Source organism: Acipenser ruthenus, chromosome 5 (assembly GCF_902713425.1).
Source record: "Acipenser ruthenus chromosome 5, fAciRut3.2 maternal haplotype, whole genome shotgun sequence".
In the NCBI taxonomy this organism is placed as follows: Eukaryota; Metazoa; Chordata; class Actinopteri; order Acipenseriformes; family Acipenseridae; genus Acipenser; species Acipenser ruthenus.
In genome coordinates, this window is record NC_081193.1 from 26,979,809 (window position 1) to 26,996,666 (window position 16,858).

The window sequence follows — 16,858 nt, forward strand, 5'->3', positions numbered from 1 at the left end:
GATGGGGCCCCTAGAGGTTCACCTGGTGGAGTCATGCTATTGGGAGTTCACTGGTTCAAATCCTGTACATGCCAAATTGTCAATCTTGGCTGGGGGCCAACAGGGATCGCTGTGTTGAACTCACACAAGTTAAAGAGGAAAATTGCAGAGAAAGTTTGTATTTGGAATGAGTTTGAAGGAGCACAGAGAAAAGCTCAGCACTTTAGTTCACCTCACTGTGCAATCCCTACTGGTCAGGAGACAAACAAGCACAGAGGAAACCTAGCTAGGCTGCATCACACCTCCAGGGATTGATAGCTTGGTAAAATCAATTTCTTAGGTTTGATAAAAGGCTTTGGTTTTACAGTGGGATTTTCAGCGCTCTATTATAAATTCTAAATCAGTCTGTGGTTTGATGCAGTCATATAGAGCAAATAGGACATTCAAAGATAAAAAATGGCTGGTGCTAGGTACAAGAGAACAGATCCTTGTCAGATGGCATACATATTAAAATGGAATGGGAAAATAATCACGTCACCTGTGAGTTTACCTGTCATGATTCCCCTTTGGGATGGATTTTTGTGGGTTTGGCATGAACTACTTCCAGTCTCTGATGGTGACACTTTCACCTGTTGTAATCTGTTGGTTATCTGGACTGCAGCCTTCACTCAAAACATTTTGCAATATTTAGAATTCCCTTCTAAGAACAAATCAGTATGCTGCTACCTATAAGGAATTTAAAGTAGCTATCGTCGCTAAGGAATCAAGTTAAAATCCAAATTAAGGCCATACATGAGTAACTGTTAAATTTAAATTTCCCTAGAAAGGCAGTCAACAAATATAAAATCTGTTTTTAATTTTTAAATGATAAAAAACTCACTGTACATTAGTAAGTTTGTTTTCACTTAAAGCTATTGTTCCTTTGAGCAAATAATGTTGTAGCTGCCTGAACAGTGATGAGAAAATAAATTATGCATGAACATTTTCCAATTGGGACACACTCCTCAGTTACTTTGAAAAGGGCAAGCAGGATTTCCAAGTGAATAGAACATAGCTTAGATCCCTACTGAGCCATTAGCTTCACTAATACAACTGACCTGAAGATACAGTATACGGATGTTGCAGAAGATGTGGTCTCAAAAGAGCAGATCTACTGTAGTCTCCAAAAGGTAAGTTCACATCCTATAAGTGATGTACACACTCGATCATGCTGCATTGTTGCTGTCTCTTGTCCCTCTGCTGACTGTTTAAAGACTATCAATTCTCAGTGTTTGTTGGCAAGCAAACAGAAAACAAAATATTTTAAAAAGCTCTCCCTCTGCAGTTTCACTGATGTGTAATATTACTGGAATAGTCTATGTATCCCTTTACCTTTGCAACATCTAAATTTAGAGTTTTAATCAATACAAATGTTAATTTTATCCTTAGCAAGAGCTGTGTGCATTTTTTAAATAGTTATCATTGTTGCTTTTTAAAATTACTTTCTAAATTTACCACTTTCCAAACATAATATTACTGATATCAGTACTATAATTCAACACATGCCTTTTCACTTCCATTTTTATATAAAATATTACATTATATATTGTTGTATCTTGTGTTCCTCGTAGTGTAATTCCCCACAATAACGACACTCTATCCAGGGTAACCCAAACAGAACAACTATTTATTATATGGTCTATAACATAGCCAGGCTGGTGATTATTCCTCTTAATTGCACACTACTGCTAGTCCTCATATTATTAACCATGACGCTACGAATCCGTCTGGAAATCTGCCCTCACGCTTCAGTTCTCTTTTTCGGAAGTGACGTCCTAGCCAGCCGACGTCACTACACTTCCTCCCTTCTAAAGTTGCTACTACTATCTCGTCCGTGAATATCTAATTAACATAGTCCTTGAGATAATTTGGAGGAATTCTCGTCCTCACTGAATGTCTTGGTACTTCCTGTTGCATAGAACTATTTACAGATGTCTCTCCAGGATTCCTGCTTTGACCATCTCTGTGAAGATCCTCTGGTGCAGTTTGTTGCTCAGCCCTTTCTGGTGACCTCATCTCAGTACCTAACCGTTCTCCCTGCAATGTGGTGCTTCCTGACTCTGTAGTTATCTCTTGGTCTATTGGAATAACTGCTGGACTTTCCTCAGGGGTGTGTTTTTTTTCTCTCTCTCGGACTTGATCCACATGGCGTCTCACTATTTGTCCATTTCCTAATTTAGCAGTATATGAAACAGGACCTGTTGAATCTTGCACGATCGCTGAAATCCACCTTTCCCCTGGTCCAAAGTTCCTGACATAAACCAGATCTCCTCGCTCAAATGTTCTGAGCTTGGCATGTTTGTCATGTCTTTCTTTGACTCGCAGTTGTCTCTTCTGAATTTTCCTTTTTAAGTCAGGCTGTAGAAGATCCAGTGTAGATCGTAATTTTCTTCCCATGAGCATTTCAGCCGGAGACAAGCCTGTTGTTGATTGTGGTGTAATCCTGTAACTAAACAACGCTCTGGCCAATTTTACTTCCACAGTGTTTCCTGGTGTTTTCTTCAAATATTCTTTCACAGTTTGCACAGCCCTCTCTGCTAAACCATTAGATGCGGGATGGTAAGGCGCTGTTGTTACATGACTAATGCCATTTGCTTTCATAAAGCCTTGAAACTCTGAACTGAGGAAAGCAGTGCCATTGTCCGACACTATGGTTTCTGGTAATCCATGTGTACTGAAGCTGTGACGAAGTTTCTCTATTGTTGCTGAAGCTGTCGATGTATTGGAAGGGTAAACATCTATCCATTTTGAATGTGCGTCTATTATCACTAGGAACATTTTTCCTAGGAATGGGCCTGCATAATCGATATGTAGTCTTCTCCATGGTTTATCGGGCCACTCCCAAGGATGCAGTGGTGCTTGAGCTGGAGCTTTCTGGTGTATTTGGCATGTTTCACAAGTTTTGATTTGCATTTCAATGTCTTCGTCTATTTTTGGCCACCAAACGTAGCTTCGAGCTAGACCTTTCATGCGTGTAGACCCAGGGTGAGCCTGGTGTAACTGATTCAAGATTTGCACTCGGCCTGGTTTTGGTATAACCATCCTGGCTGCCCAGAGTATGCAACCATCTAGTACGCTCAATTCGTCTTTTCTGGAAAAGAAGGGCCTCATCTCTGTTTCATGTACTTGTGCCGGCCAACCTCTGAGCACATATTCTCGTACTCTCGCCAGCACTGGGTCCTTCCCTATCCACGCCCTAATTTGTGATGCAGTTACCGGGGGCATGTCCAAGTGGTCCATCAATAATACTCTGTCTTCAGTCCTTCCTGCTGGTGGGCTTTCTGGCAACGGAAGGCGACTAAAAGCATCTGCATTACCATGATCTTTTCCGGGCTTATACTGAATTGTATATTCGTATGCTCTTAAGGTTACTGCCCATCTCTGGATTCTGGGTGATGCCATCTGTGGAACAGCTTTCATCTCATTTAATAGGGTGATCAATGGCTTATGGTCTGTACAGATTGTAAAATGTCGACCATATATGTAATTGTGGAACTTTTGTACTCCAAATATCACTCCTAAACCTTCTTTGTCCAGCTGAGAATAATTCTTTTCTGCCTCTGTCAATGTTCTGGATACAAATCCAATTGGTTTTTCTACCCCCTCAGGCATACGGTGCGACAGAACAGCCCCTACTCCATATGGTGAAGCATCGCAGGACAAGATCAGCTCTTTAGTTGCATCATAGTGGACTAGCACATCCGATGACTGTAACAGTTTCTTTGATGCTTCAAAGGCTTCTTGTTGTTTAGCTCCCCACATCCATTTCACATCTTTGCGTAACAGTACATATAGGGCTGTCAACAGTGTTGATACCCTGGGAAGGAATTTATTATAATAATTCAATAGTCCCAGATATGCTTTTAATTCTGTTACATTCTTAGGAGCTGGGGCCTGTTGTATTGCCCTGACTTTGTCTTGCACCGGGTGCAAACCTGTGGCATCTATTTTGTGTCCTAGAAATACCACTTCTTTCTCGAGGAAAGTACACTTACTCCGTTTAAGGCGCAGACCTGCAGCTTCCAGCCTGCTTAACACTGTTGTCAAACTCTGGAGGTGTTCCTTTTCTGTGCTTCCTGTGACCAAGATATCATCTAGGTATATGGCCACGTTAGGGATCCCCTGCAACAACCCCTCCATAGTCCTCTGGAATATAGCAGGTGCTGAAGAAACACCAAAGGGAAGCCGATTATATCTAAACAGTCCTTTATGGGTATTTATGGTCACATACTCCTTGGACCCCTCATCTAATACAACCTGTTGGTATGCATGACTCATGTCTAGTTTAGTGAATCTCTCTCCCCCTGCCAGGATGGCAAATAAATCCTCAATCTTGGGGATTGGATACTGCTCCAGTTTGGACACTCTATTTACAGTGAGTTTATAATCCCCACAGATACGCACAGAGCCATCCGGTTTCAAGACAGGTACAATAGGCGCTGCCCAGTTTGAAAACTGCACAGGTTCTATAATCTTCTCCTTTAACAGTCGTTCCAGCTCCGCTTCCACTTTAGGCTTCATGGCATAGGGGACTGATCTGGGTTTGAAAAATCGGGGGTTGGTGTTGCCGTCAACGTATATTTTTGCTTTTGCTCCCTGTAAGGTGCCCAGTTCCTCTTTAAACACAGTTCCATGCACTTCTAACACATCACATAGCCTCTGACAGCTTGTTTGTGTCAATTGATGTAACACTCTCCAATCCATTTCTAACTTTGAAAGCCACCCTCTGCCTAGTAAATTTGGCCCTGAAGTAGCCACCACCACTAATGGTAATTTATTGACTTTTTCTTTGTATGTCACTGTCACTACAGCTGCTCCTAAAGTATCCACTAGCTGGCCTGTGTATGTTTTTAATTTAATTGTGCACTTTCCTAATGCCGGTGCTTGTTTGTTGTTCCATAATTTAGAATAAGCTGCTTGGCTCATTATGGTAACACTACAGCCAGTATCCACTTCAAATTCTACATGCCTTCCATTTACATCAAGCTTCATGGTAAAGGGATCTACTTTTGGAATATCCATGTTCACTATACTGTAGATTGTGTACATCTCTTCTGTTTCTTTGTTTGTACCTGTATCGCCCCCTTCTGCTATGTGAAGAGCACTGCGGGTGTCATTAGAAGTAAATTGACGTTTCCCTTTCCCACTTGGAGACGTGTCTTGGCTTCCTCTTGCTTTGTTTCTGCAAGCTCTGCTAATATGGCCTTTAATGCCACAATTATAGCACGTTTCTAACTTAAATCTACACTCGTTTGAGTTATGCAGACCTCCACATCGATAACAATTAGTGCGCGCTGGCATTTTATACTGTCGCCTGCTAGTAAACACTTTGTTTACAGTAGACTGTGCTTGCTCTTGTTGCGCGCTGACACCCGTGTCGGTTGTATCTTTAAACTGTGACTGTAAGTCCTTTACATTTTTGTTTGCAGACTCCATAGCTTGGGCAATGTTTAAGGCAGAAATAAATGTTAACTGCGATTCAGACAGCAGTCTTCTCTGTATTGCGTTCTCATTTATGCCACAGACAAGTCTATCTCGTAACATTTGACTCAGTGCATCACCATAGTTACAGTCTTTAGCTAGCCTTCTTAATTCAGCTACGTAATCTCCCACAGTCTCATCAGTTTTCCTGTTCCTGGAATTAAATTTAAATCTTTCGACAATTTCACTTGGTTTGGGATTATAGTGGTTTTGTAGCAATTTGACTAAATCTTCAAACGATTTGTCTCCCGGTTTCTCAGGACTCAGTAGATTCCGTATTAAACTGTAGGTCTGTGCCCCCACGCCACTCAGTAGAATCGCTCTCTTTTTATCAGCAGCGTCAATGTCATTTGCAGTGAAAAAATGAGTTAATATCTCGCAATATTCTTCCCAAGTCTGAGAGTTAGCATCAAACGGAGAAACTGACCCCACTGTGCCTGACATTTTTCTTGGATTAGTTTATTCCAGCGTTTTATAATTAAGTAGTTTGCTTCTGTTATATATATATATATATATTTACCTTGAAAATCTTCTTACTTCACCCGATCCAATGTTGTGAGTAGTAAGCGCTGCTGTCTTTGTTTTCCGTTTTTTTTTTTTTTTTTTTTTTGTTTTTTTTTTTTTTTTTTTTTGTTTTCTAATTGTTTATCCTCGTCGCCATTTTATGTTGTATCTTGTGTTCCTCGTAGTGTAATTCCCCACAATAACGACACTCTATCCAGGGTAACCCAAACAGAACAACTATTTATTATATGGTCTATAACATAGCCAGGCTGGTGATTATTCCTCTTAATTGCACACTACTGCTAGTCCTCATATTATTAACCATGACGCTACGAATCCGTCTGGAAATCTGCCCTCACGCTTCAGTTCTCTTTTTCGGAAGTGACGTCCTAGCCAGCCGACGTCACTACATATATGAAATAACTATTGCCTCTGTTTGTACGCGGTATAAAATGACCCAGGAAGTAACAATATAGAATAAAAATGACTGGGGTTGCACAGTGTTTTATACAGTAGATTGGGTGAAAGGCCCAGACTAGGGATTTGTATAAAACTTAAGCAATGTATATTTAATATAAAAAAAAGTCAGCATTTGTTTGTAACAGTACAACTGGGGAATGTGAATATATTGTAATTAAATGGCTGGGAGCTATATTTTTTGAAAAGTTATTTTATCATCTTAAAGCAGTCCACTAATTTCCCTCGTTACCAAAATTAGATGCAATGATTAATGAAGTGCTGGAGCACACAGATTCACCCAAAGCTTAATTTAACATGAAATCTGAAAAGTTGACATTTACTAAAAATTCTCTCATCTATGGTAATTGATCTTGACATATTAAGCAGAAGATAAAATTGATACGGAAAGAGATTCAATTGCTTTTTAACTGTATCTTTATTTTCAGATGATTTCCAATATTATATAAATAGGCAAAGAAAAAAAAAAATGTTTCGAGAGAGTAATTAAACATACATGTTGCAGCGTGTCCATAGTACCTACACTGTCTCAAACATAATCTAATTAGAAATTACTGTATTAGTGACCTTTATTGCAGATACTGAATCATTTATAGTACTGGGCTTGAATGGTCTTTCTATATCAAGTGGTACCATATGGTAGCTGACTGGCTTGCAATTACAACTTAATAATAATAATCCATGGTTCTGTTGTTTCTGTTCTGTTTATTGTAAAGCAGCGGTTCTCAACTGGCAGGTGTGCCTCGTTAGGAGGGTGTGTCAAACTTTCTAGGGGGGCGCGGTGACCATTCTTATAATACAGTAATTGTAGCAATGCAAATAAGTCTAAATGTGAATTTTACAAACACTCACATTTTTTGTTGGTTTTTATAATTTGTTTTTAGTTTACCTATGTGAGTCTGGAAACCCAAGCTTAATATTGCAGATGCCCAATTACAAAAACATTCGGTGATGTACTGACTAATGATAGACTGCTTATAAAAAAAAAACATGTGTTTTAAAATGCGTTACGGTTTCCGTAATATTGTCCTCAGAGAAACTAGCGTCAATAAAACAAAAATGCTAAGATGGGGCATGATTAAAAAAAAAAAAGTTTTGAACTCCTGCTGTAGAGAGAGTGAGGGTAGAATAGCGAATGTACACAAGGAAGAGAGTTCAGTCTCCAGTACACTGAAAACTAATAATCCACTATAAATTATAATCCTCCTTTTATATTGGTCATTTGTTCAGAAACGTGCATAACACTTGCATGCTAGGCCATTTGGGCTATTATAAGTAAATGTTCCCTATACTGGAAGCTATATTGGGTTTACCATCTACTCTAGATGGAGTGTGTTAACAGGATTAAGATACATCAAATCCCAATAGACCTTGTATTTCCAAAACTGGGGGACACAGTGCATACAAATATCCTCTACTAAATGACCCTGGTCAATTTATTTAAATGAATGCTGCTGTTTTGCAGGTTATTTGGAATGTAACTTAGTATCTTCACATCAGGTCTATTGTACATGCATTATCTAATGTCCTATGCCTATGCTAACTGTATGCACGTTATGTAATAAAACGGTGGAATTTAGTTTTTTTTTTTATGGAATCATTGGGTGGGGGTCCTCAGTCAGGACACCTAATGGGAACACACCAACATTGAGTAATGCACAACGCAAGTGAAGCAAGCGGCATGAATGAAGCGAGCAAATATAGAAATAGATTTGTTTTATTTGTATTTTGTTACGCACTGTTCGCATCGCAATGGACCAATCAGAAATAAGGTCAAAGGTAGTGGCTGTCAGACTGTCAGTGTCTTGCTCACGCAGACATTACCACAGAAATAAAAAAATCGACATCAATGAGAATTTAATTATTAAAGTCGAAAAATATAATGTTCTTTATGATGCCAGTGTCCGTGGTTAAAGACAATAAAAAGAATGACGCCACATGTCAAGAAGTAGCAGAACAATTGGAAATTGATGGTATGTCTATCTCTCTTTATTTCACATTAATTTTAGTCAAATTGAAGGGGAGCGACACACACTGGTTTCGTATTTCTGTAAAATTATGCTTCTTTGTTTTAATAATGTTGACCAATAATAATAACCACATTAGCTCTTTCACAAGCTGGTTGTATTCCCTAAACTGTTTCATTTTTTTAGTGTGTGGTGTTCCCATGTTCTTCTGTGTTTTATTTATTTTATTTCGTCTCCACAAAAGTAGCAAAAGGAGACAGTCTCTTATTTTCATGACTAGCTACATTTCTTTGTACTCGTGCTGTATTCGTGTCGTTTGCTTCACTCCCGGTGTGCATACTGTATTTTGTGAAAACCTAAGCCTAATTGCTGAATGATAATGTTTTTCAGGTGTATCTGTCAGGTAACTGTTGAATCGCCAAGTTTAAACAAAACAAACAAAAAAAGAGTTAAGTTACATGTATTTTTTCACAGATTTATTTGTTAGAAATGTTAGCTAAACGTTGACTTGCCAAGTGTAAACAAAATATTTAAATTCACTGATTTATTTTTTAGAAACCCAGGTTTAACATGTCAAAATGTTCACTTGAAGTGTAAAAAAAAAAAAAAAAAGATTTCTAGACTGATTTCAAATGTTGAATTTGTGATACATATGTATTTAGCTAAATCTGGACTTTTTGTGGTTAAGGAAAAATACACAATTTAAAGGAAATCGGGGAAAAAATCTGTTAAAATATAAAGTTATCGTCTAACGTTTTAATATGGGGGGGGCGTGACAAAATGTATGCAAAAAAAGGGGGGCGGCATTTAAAAACTTTGCGCAACACTGCAGTAGAGCAGCCATTTTGAAAATAGCTTTGAAAGAGACTTTAAAGTAATAAGTGTAAAAAGTTGTCAGGATACTAACAATGAAAAGAGAAATTACAGGCACATTATTTAAACAGTTGTAGCAACACGTCGGGACGTATAACACTATATTTTTCAGAACCCCGCTACTTATACTTTAATGCAATAATTTTTGCAAGGAAACTTGAGCATCCTGAAGCTTGGCACACAGGGCATCTATAGCTCATTTGTCGACATGCTATCTTCTCACAACATGGTCAAGGGTCCTACAGTATATACATAATCCTGTCTGGGTGTTTAGCAAACAGATTAGCTCATAAAGCTGCTTATACAACAAATGTAACTGAGTAAACTAAATACACTATATGACTTTGCACAGTATTATGTTTTTATCTTTTTAGTATCCCATTAAATGTGTTCTTAATAATCAATTATTACCATTTCAGCCCTTAAGGATTATGGGCAATGTGGAATTTCTGTAATAATTTCTTCAAACCAAAATACCGGTACACACCCTGTCACAAGGCTGGCTGAGTGGTGACGTCAGACCCAGGAAAGGAAACATAGACAGGACGGTGAAATTAAATGATGAAGGTGGTTGCTTGTGCCGGTTTATTATAAATAAAAGGTTTGAACAAAGGTTTGAACAGCTGCAGGCAACAGAGTCAGCTGTAATCGTTTACCAAGGGGTCATGCATGATCGCATAAAGGGGGCTGGAGAATTGTAAATCTTTCCCTTCGCTTGGGTTCAGAGATGCACGGAACTGAAAGGACCGGGAGAGTTCCCAAAAAAAGTAACAAATATTTGTGAGTGTTTTGTTTGTTTGTAGCACTGTTAGTAATTGTCTTTTGTTTGTAAATTCACTAGACGGCTAACACGTCTCCGGAGCTGTTGCCTTGGGCCAGCACTACCCGGAACAACAACACCACAGTCACTGTTTGTTATCACCCACCTTGAGCACTACTGCACGCACCCGGACCGGTGATTTGTGTTAGTAGTATTGTGGGAGTGGATAACGTCTTATTATTTGTTTTGTTTACAAATCATTATTATCATTTCCCTGTCAAGCTTTACACCAGGGGTGTATTGCCGGAGGATTATTGTTTGGTCGCCAGACCAGGATTTGTGTTGACAATAAAAATAACGTTTCCACATTGGATTACAGTTTTTCACTTGTGATTATTTCTGTACTGCATCACCTCTGCACCTGTGGCAGAGGATGTTGGCAAGAGCTCTGAATGCTCCCTCTGTCTGATCGGTCCACCTGACCATGTTCGGGTTCTTGTTGCGGGTTAATTCTGTTAAAGGTGTGGCTAGGGTGGCAAATTTGGGAATAAAACGTCTGTAGTATCTGACGATCCAGAGAAAAGCGCACATCTGTTTTTTATTGACGGGACGAGGCCAGTTCTTAATGACCTCTACCTTATTTAGTTGGGGCTTTACAGTGCCATTCCTTACCACATAACCCAAATAGTGAGCCTCAGTTAACCCCACATGACACTTTTCAGGGTTGGCTGTTAGCCCTGCCATCCTGAGACTACGAAGAACAGCCTCAACTTTATCTAGATGACCCTCCCAGGTTTCACTAGAAATTACAGTGTTATCTAGATAGGCCTTATATTGGTACAAGCCTATTGGTGTAACAAATGCTGTCTTTGGCTTGGCGTGTTCAGTTAGGGGAATCTGCCAGTATTCCTTAGTGAGATCTAAGGTTGTTAGAAATTTGACCTTCCCAACTTTTCCACCAGTTCGTCTACCATAGGGTAGGCATCAAACCTTGAAACCTCGTTGAGTTTGCAAAAATCGTTACACAAGTGCCATGTATGGTTAGATTTAGGCACTAACAGTACGGGACTAGTCCATTCACTGTTGGTCCAACTGGAGCATTTTTTCTACCACCGCTATTAACTCCTCAGACTCAACCTTTTCTGCAGCAAGAGCTGCCCCCCCATCCTTCCAGGGTTTTAAGGTTCACATGATAAATCTGTTCTTTATTCCTACGGCAGCCTGTCTGATTTTATAATTAACTGGCCCAACTGCCTCAATAACCTCATACGGCCCTTGCCACTGGATGAACAGCTTACACTGGGACTCTAGCACTCTAGCCCCCGGTTGAAACACCCTGACCTGTGCTGTTCGGTTATAGTTTCTTGACGGCGCTGCTTGCGCTTTCTCTAAATGCTCCCTGACAATCGGGGTGAGCTTCTGTATTCTATTTCTCATATTAATTACATGCTCTACTACTGCCCTTCCCCCAACAGACTGACCCTCCCAGATCTCCTTAGCGATATCTAGGATTTCATGGGACTGCCTCCCATATAATAATAAGAGAAAAGCCTGTAGAGGACTGGGGTACCTCTCTTATGGCAAACATCAAGTAAGGCAACAACAAATTCCAATCTTTGCCATCTCTAGCTATTACCTTAACACAGTTTTTAGGGTCTTATTGAACCGCTCTACGAGGCTGTTAGTTTGAGGGTGGTACACTGATGGGGGTATGGGGGAATTAATAGGGGGTAACATGGTCGGTCAAGATCTCTTTCAGTATGCCGCATGAGTGAATAGCTGTAGCAATTCTTTTGCAATAATTTTAGAGGCGGTACCTCTCAGCAGAATCGCCTCGGGGTACCTGGTGGCATAATCCAAAATTACTAGTAAATATTCATGGCCCCAGGCTTACCGTGGCAACAGCCTGACCAAGTCCATGGCTATGCGCTCAAAAGGCACATCTATTATGGGTAGTGGCACCAAAGGAGCTCTAAAATTACCGTGGGGGCTGATTTTTTGGCATTCAAGACAACTGCTACAAAAACGCTTCACTTCCTCATCTATGCCGGCCCAAAAAAAACTTTTCAAAATATGCTGTGTAGTTTTCTATACATCCAGGTGTGCCCCAAATAAATGGCTATGGGCTACCCACAGCACCACATTTCTAAAGGTAACTGGTACTAATAGCTGTTCTACTTTCTCGAGCTCCATACATGTCACCATGTAGAGCAAATTTCTTTAACAACAAAGTAATCAGTACCTCCCTTGGTTTTGCCTTCTACCGGCACCCCATCAATCTCTACTTTGGCCTTCCAGGCATCTACTAGAGCGAGGTCATTTGCCTGTTCCCTGCCAAACTGCAAGTCGGGCACACACCATTCTTCCATCAGAGCCTGGTCTTGCTGATCAATGGTAACATGGGGGTCCCCCGTTTCCCCCAGTATCTCCTGTGAGCTACACTGCGTACAAGCCCCCTTGCTCACCCTTTTTGTACTTTTGCCTACCAGTACAACCTCTTGGTCTACAACTCATTTAACCCAGACACGCTTAAGTGCCCTTTACTCTTTGCGGGTTTTCCTAACCGTCACACTGTTCACAAATAGATGGGGGTCCGTGAATGGAAACATTCGCTCAAAGCTCTCAGTTGGCTCACTTTCACCAACTTCTTTTCCACCAGCAGGGAGTGCCAATTTCCCCTTTACTTGAACCAAGTTATTAAAACCTGGGTAGTCCCTTCCCAGTATCATCTCGTAGGGTAGCCTCTGTACTACGCTTATGTGGACACCCCTTTCCACCCCATCAAACACAATTACAACCTGACAGGTTGGGTAGAAATTAGTGTCCCCGTGTATGAAGGTGATACCGGTCTTGAGGCTGTGATCCAATTGACTACACCTGACAAATCTAGGTGGGACAAGCGTAATAGCACTGCCCAAATCTGCGAGACCCTGAGCCGGTTTTCCATTTACAGTAACTGGAACAATAAATTGGTGACCCCCTATCACTGCACCCACTACACTGGTTACCCCACACCATTCATACTCATTCACTTTGTAGTCCATTGATTCCGGTATATTCGTACACTGTACATTGTACAGCAATATGACCGTATTCCTGGCACCTATAACACTGGTAGTTCTGGAACCGGTCTACATTTTGCCCCCTAGTGGAAACCAGTGGTACACCCCTTTCCCCCAGTCCCTTCACAGTCTTCGACTGCCCTTTCAGTGACTCCCTCTCTCAGTTTGATCTTACCAGTATTCAGGCCGGGGCGTTGTTTCAGAGGAGGGGTCCGCCTGGTGGTCTTAGGGGACATTACTGAAGAGGCTTGGGCAAGATCCACAACGGTGATCTGTTGCTCCACTAGGGCCAAGTTTGGAGGGGTCCCCCTGACCTTCCCACTTCCTGAGCGAAGCAGGCATCGCTCTCAGGAACCGGTCCATCACAACGATCTCCAGGACTCGGTTAGCCAAGTTGACCTCTGGTTGGAGCCAGCTCTTGGTCAGGTGCACCAGGTCATACATTTGTGAGCACGTGGCTTGCTCAGGGTTGTATGCCCAATCGTGAAAGTGCTGCGCCCAGATCGCTGACGTCACTCTCCTCTCGGCTGGTAATTCTCTCAAATGCCAGCAGATACGCCTCCACATCATCTTGCGGGCTCATCTTGGACAAGAGATGGCTGGGTCTTATGGGGTTAGTCACTGACCTGGTAGCCCCTGTTGTTGAGATTTGCTGTTCCACCTCCTACCGTTCCCCTATTTCTTTTACCAGCTCAGCCATCAGCTGCTGAGTAACTGCTTGTTGTTCTTGATGCCTCCTTTCTTGTGCATCTATCTGCTACCGAGTGAGAACTTGTTGAGCTGCCAGCTGCTGCTATTGTGCATCCATCTGCTCTTGGTTCCGTCTGTCTTGGGCAGCTGAAGCTTGCATCAGAGCTCTTACCAGATCTTCCATATATATTTTTTTTTATATACTGCACTTCACTTCGAGACCTGTGGGGGGGGGGGGGGGGGGGGATGTAACGTGGCAAGTCTGTGGTGCAGTATGTTGGTGCAGTGAACACAGGCTGGAGACTTCAGATTCAGTGTAACAACACTCTTCTTCAGTTACAATAGCTCAATAGACCATGCTAGAATAAACTCATTAAAAACATCTCTGTATTAATAATAATGAGTTTAGATGAAGGAAGAAAACAATTTTACTACATATATGCATATTACAAAATAAATAAAATAACTATAATCCGGGTTAGTAACAGCCAATGAAGAATGAATTAGTATGGGTTGCTTTAAAGCCACTGCAGTTTGCAGAAGCAAGTTGGCAGGTGATCATCGAAAATATTCTAGGACCACCATCATGGGCAAGGCACTGTATTGCAAGGGTTCAATTTAAATATTTACCTACTTGTGTTCATACAGTTTGGCCCAGAATACAAAGGTGATTTAATTACCAAAAACAGTCATGATTTAAGCTTAGATGACCAGGAACATGTTGCACTTAGTTTATTATCTGTTCTGAAACCATATTAGGTACCAACATATAATGAATATTCTAATTGTTCTAGTACATATTGTACCCAATTATAAATAGACACTCTATTCCACACAGTATGTCTTACAATTGTATTTTGCCTATTTGATATGCTACCACGTACATCTCAAGGATTACACTGGTTTGAAAATGTTTTTTTTTTTTTTCTTTTTTTAAATATTATTACAGTGTTAGTGAAAGATAAAGTTCCTTTAAAACAACAATAGTAATAATACTTTTTTTTCTGAACGTGTTCCAATTTTGGTATTCTACAAAAGTCAAGAAATAACTAATCTGTGTTTGGCATACTAATTTTATAAAATATAAATTGATACTGTGTTTTCTTTTGGAAAGTTTGCAAATCAAATTGGTGTAGTGTTTAGAAAGCTGGACTGTTACTTTACATTGCATATTCTGTCACGGAGTAGGTGACAAACCAAATCACCTTTTATAAGCATTACCAATATGATCACAGGGCCCCATTTTCTTCTGTTGCGATATTGTATTTTATACTTTTGGAATTTGGAACATGCAGGTATTTCAAAGACAATTCTATAGAGCAGAAGTTACTGCTACTCCCATTCAGACCATGTTACCTACGACAGTATACAGCGTTTTATCTGTATATCCTCAATTTTAAATATGGATATCGAAAAAACCAAAGGGGGCAGCAAGTGCTAAAACCTTGGGGTCATAGACAACAATGATCAACCATGTTTTCATTAGAAAGATTGATTTATTAAGCAATAGTGCCCGTCAATGAAGGTTCTACCGTGTGGCAGCTGATTGCGACTGGAGTTATACATCCCGAGCTGAAGGCGAGGGCGCTAACGAAAGTCAGGTAACTTTTTTACTTGTCAGAGCTGCTTATATGTTATCTGAACCACACCAGATATCTGAATGGAGCAATTACTGAACCATCTGTATCTGTTTGTTGTTGTTGAAAGTTGCCTGAACTCCAGTCAAGCTGACAGGCTGTGATTGGCTGACTCTGCAGTTACAGGTACAGGACTGGTTGCTTTTGTTGGTGCAAAGTATTGATTGGCTGGTTTCGGTGGATAATAAAATACATTTGGACCAATTGTGTTCAATAGATGTGAACTAAGCTTAAAAATACACCAAGTCAAAGCGAAAAAGCCGGCACTTGCGTGGACTGATTTTAAATTTGATTCACATGTGATGCAGTGACGTTCCAGCAGGCATCTACTGTGTATTAATGCCCCCTATAGCTGAAAGCTAATTGGCTGATGATACTGAATTGTTTTCTAATTTATGATAATATTGTTGTTTTTATTATGTTGCAGGCAATTTGGGCATTTTGTTGGGTTTACATACGAAAGTACCAGTGTCGACAGGAAAGTGAAGTTATCTGTACTATAACAGCAATATGTGCCCTTGCCATTGCATTGATAACTTCAGCGCTTTTTCCAGTGGACATATTCTTGGTATCCTATATGAAAGATTTAAATGGCACTTACAAGGTATGTTAATTTAAACTGTTTTTTTTTTTACCACTCACTGTGATGCAAACAGTATGCAGCCTGGATCATACTTATTTTTGACATATCAAGGTGTACAGTGTGTGACTATTCCTCTATGATTACCACTTCTACTTTCATTCAGGGAACTTGGGAGTGGAAATCTGCCACAAAGCCTGTTCTTCAGACTGTCACTTTTTAAGACAGTTACTATGAAACATCTGAATGATTTTTGCCAAATCTGTGCATATGACAGTAAAAACCCTTTGTCAAATTCCAATGTGAAAAAAATAACTGACTAATAATAATCATTTTCAATACCTGAAATGGGTGCGTTTCTGAGTTTGAAAAACAACAACCACTGTATTATTATTATTATTATTTATTTCTTAGCCGATGCCCTTATCCAGGGCGACTTACAATTGTTACAAGATATCACATTATTTTTACATACAATTACCCCTTCATACAGTTGGGTTTTTACTGGCGCAATCTAGGTAAAGTACCTTGCTCAAGGGTACAGCAGCAGTGTCCCCCCACCTGGGATTGAACGCTGAGGGGGTAGAAATTACAGATACTCCAGTGACTCATCTGGTAAAGATATAACCTCACATGGTTGCTCCTGGGTGTAAAGAGGAACTTTAGGAATGCACCAACATGGATTAACCACTCACCCAGATTAAATCAAGGGATATATTTTAATCATGTTGCACAAAACGTTAAACCAGGTTTTATATGTAATCCTTGTTGAAAATTAATCCAAGGTTAAAACATTTCTTAAACATAAG

At 40.2% G+C, this 16,858-nt stretch overlaps 1 protein-coding gene across 1 annotated transcript; it reads right to left on the minus strand.

Moving 5' to 3' along the window:
• Positions 1-1,576: 1,576 nt before the first annotated feature.
• LOC131737109 (uncharacterized protein K02A2.6-like) lies at positions 1,577-5,035 on the minus strand. Its single transcript, XM_059023922.1, has one exon. It carries the CDS (start codon positions 5,008-5,010, stop codon positions 1,861-1,863), a length of 3,150 nt encoding a protein of 1,049 aa, XP_058879905.1. The 5' UTR covers positions 5,011-5,035; the 3' UTR covers positions 1,577-1,860.
• Positions 5,036-16,858: the final 11,823 nt, after the last annotated feature.

Bases quoted from the DNA above. Each gene is read 5' to 3' on its own strand.
- LOC131737109 (XM_059023922.1), bottom strand. From the start codon at position 5,010: ATGAAGCTTGATGTAAATGGAAGGCATGTAGAATTTGAAGTGGATACT.